At 38.3% G+C, this 2,538-nt stretch overlaps 1 gene segment (V, D, J or C); it reads right to left on the bottom strand.

The window, feature by feature from the left end:
* Window positions 1–1,577: 1,577 nt before the first annotated feature.
* LOC143135333 (T cell receptor alpha variable 3-like) lies at window positions 1,578–2,101 on the bottom strand. The segment is given in 2 exon segments: window positions 1,578–1,913; window positions 2,042–2,101. Coding segments are annotated over 2 exon segments (360 nt in total).
* Window positions 2,102–2,538: the final 437 nt, after the last annotated feature.

Genomic DNA, 2,538 nt, shown 5'->3' with positions numbered 1-2,538 from the left:
CCAAACCAAACTAAGCAGCAATACTGTAGGAACGATTCACTGTGTCCTAAGTGAAGTTCAAGTGATTCATGACAGATTGATTTGACCCGACACCTTACAGGTAATGTGGCGTAGCAGTAATGGAAAAAATGTGCTCGATTTACTGGTACAAAAGTCGTCATCTGCAGATATGCATTTTTAGTGTTTTTAGAGTTTTCTTCTACATTGAAAAAAATGGATACAAGGCTAAGGTGGTAGCAAATCATTAGCAATGTCGACGTGTAGCCAGGAATTTGGATGTATCGTCAATGACATACTAATCTGAATGCCCATGAAGTGAACTTTGAAGGGTGAGTTACAGGTTTCTTTTTGTTATGGAGTAGGATCAGGGATAGTAATTGTTACCTCCTACATGTACTTAAATACACGCTGTACAGCAGCCTGTGTTAACATCTGAGCACTGATCCTGTGATTAATATCTATGACACTTATAATACTTATATTAGCAATTGTGTAGTGATACTGTACTGTATGCTATGTGCTGGTAAAAACTGTCAGGTGTGTTTTTCCCCCCGGTGTAACAGTAGTGATTAATTCATCATTAGTTAGTCACATCATTTTTACAGCTGAGTCCTCCATCCCTCTGCCAACTGTAAAAGAAAAAGCATCAGGCATTTTACCAGATAAGAAAAATGACCAGATTGGCAGGTATTAAGTACTGAAAAACAGTTAACAATAGATTGAAACTATCAATCAATTTCTAATGTGAAGCTGGGTGGAAAAGTTGACTTACCGTAACAAACAATCAGAATGTGTAAGATATTTGTCCAGAGGGTCATGACTACTGTGTCTCATTACACTGGAGCTGTCTAATGTCCCAGAGCTGTCTCAGCTCATGGGAGACGAATAAACATCTTCATCTATTAAATATGTGTTTTAGTTAGGAAACGTTAAGACAACGTGCCAGACCCCTCCTCAGGTTATTTAATTGCCACTTGGCGCATTGCTCAAAAAAAGAGACATGCAAAATAAGAAATAAAGTTTGCACTGGGAAAATAACCCGTTTTCCGCCATGCGTCAGGTCGGAAAATGGAAGCCGTAGCATTGAAATGTTGGCCCACCCTGGTTCCCAGTGATATTGTAGTCCAAGTGCAACTGTGTTTTCTGGCATGTGAAATGCAGTCAAATCAAATGCATAAAACATTGAATGTGAGACACAATTGTGACAAAATAAACGTTGTTTTACTATTTGGTATGACTGTGATTTGGTATGACTCGCCAGTAAACATTGGCTCTTGCAGAGGTTCAGTAAACAAAGAGGTTAAAAAATAAATTTGATGGATCATGAATATGAATGCAATGGATAAACATGAATAAACTTATGTATTCATCTTATGACTTTCAACAGTACCCAAGATCAGCACCTCAGTTTCTCTTGCTCATCATTAGTGATAAGACAGAAACATCAAATGTGGATCCTCGATTCTCTGAGAGAATGAATAAGGAGAAAAGTTAAAGTGCTCACCTGAAAGGTTAACTTTAACTGACTTTCTTGCAAAGTAAGATATGGTGCATTTCATTTGATACCATGTCATGTGAGTTTTTGTACAACAGTTAGCCCATTTCCTTCACTGTGGGCCTCAGGGCACAGTAGTAGAGAGCAGAGTCTGTGAGTTCAGCTGCACTGAGCTCCAGGAACATTTGACTTTTCTCCTTATTCATTCTCCCAGAGAATCGAGGATCCACATTTGATGTTTCTGTCTTATCACTAAGGATGAACAAGAGAAACTGAGGTGCTGATCTTGGGTACTGTCGATACCACTGTAGATCGTCTCCAGGGCTGTAACTAATGTTACAGGAGAGGGTTAAATCATGTCCCTCAACCATGTTGAGTTCATCACTGTTTGGAGTGATTTTGTTCCCATGGACGTTACCTGCAAAGAGATGGTATGTTATATTTATATGTGTTGTTATGTCTCTTTCACCATTATTTGACAGACGTGTTCAATTTTGAAAATTCATAAGGTCCAACAGCACACTATAATGGATACAATGTGTTTACCTGAAAGGTCCATAAGTAATATGCCCAGAAAGAAGATCATTTCGGAGGTTTGCAACTGTGAGGTCTGTTGAAGTAGCACAATTTGAAGTCAGTCCTGTGAAGACAAGTTTCCCATGGGTAGGCATTGTGACGTCATCATGGTCTTCTCTCTCTAGCTCCTCCCTCATGGCTCGAATACAAACAGAAAAAACTTTGTGAAAACCTTACTGATACAGTTCCACATAGTATCTGGAAAGTGATTACAGTAAATATTCTCTAGACATATGAGAGATGTTTGCTTGTGAATTTGAACAAAGTGCTTTATCGGTCTGAACATCTCAATAGGTCATGCTTCATGGCAGGCAAGGTTTGACAACCTGTTATTTGGATGTGTGCTATTTATTTAGTATTTACAATGGGAATAGTTTTATTGCAAGATGATATACTGTATACTGTAAAGTACTGCATTTGATTGTCATTCTGTTATGTTGCTTGACTAAACTTAATTCTATACTCAT

The sequence above is a fragment of the Alosa pseudoharengus genome, unplaced genomic scaffold (assembly GCF_046254945.1).
Source record: "Alosa pseudoharengus isolate Yale_2024_CS ecotype anadromous, Long Island Sound unplaced genomic scaffold, YU_APseudo_1.1 YU_APseudo_1.1_scf_2, whole genome shotgun sequence".
In the NCBI taxonomy this organism is placed as follows: domain Eukaryota; kingdom Metazoa; phylum Chordata; class Actinopteri; order Clupeiformes; family Clupeidae; genus Alosa; species Alosa pseudoharengus.
Note: the sequence above shows the minus strand (reverse complement) of the source record. Positions and strands in the feature narration are given on the sequence as shown.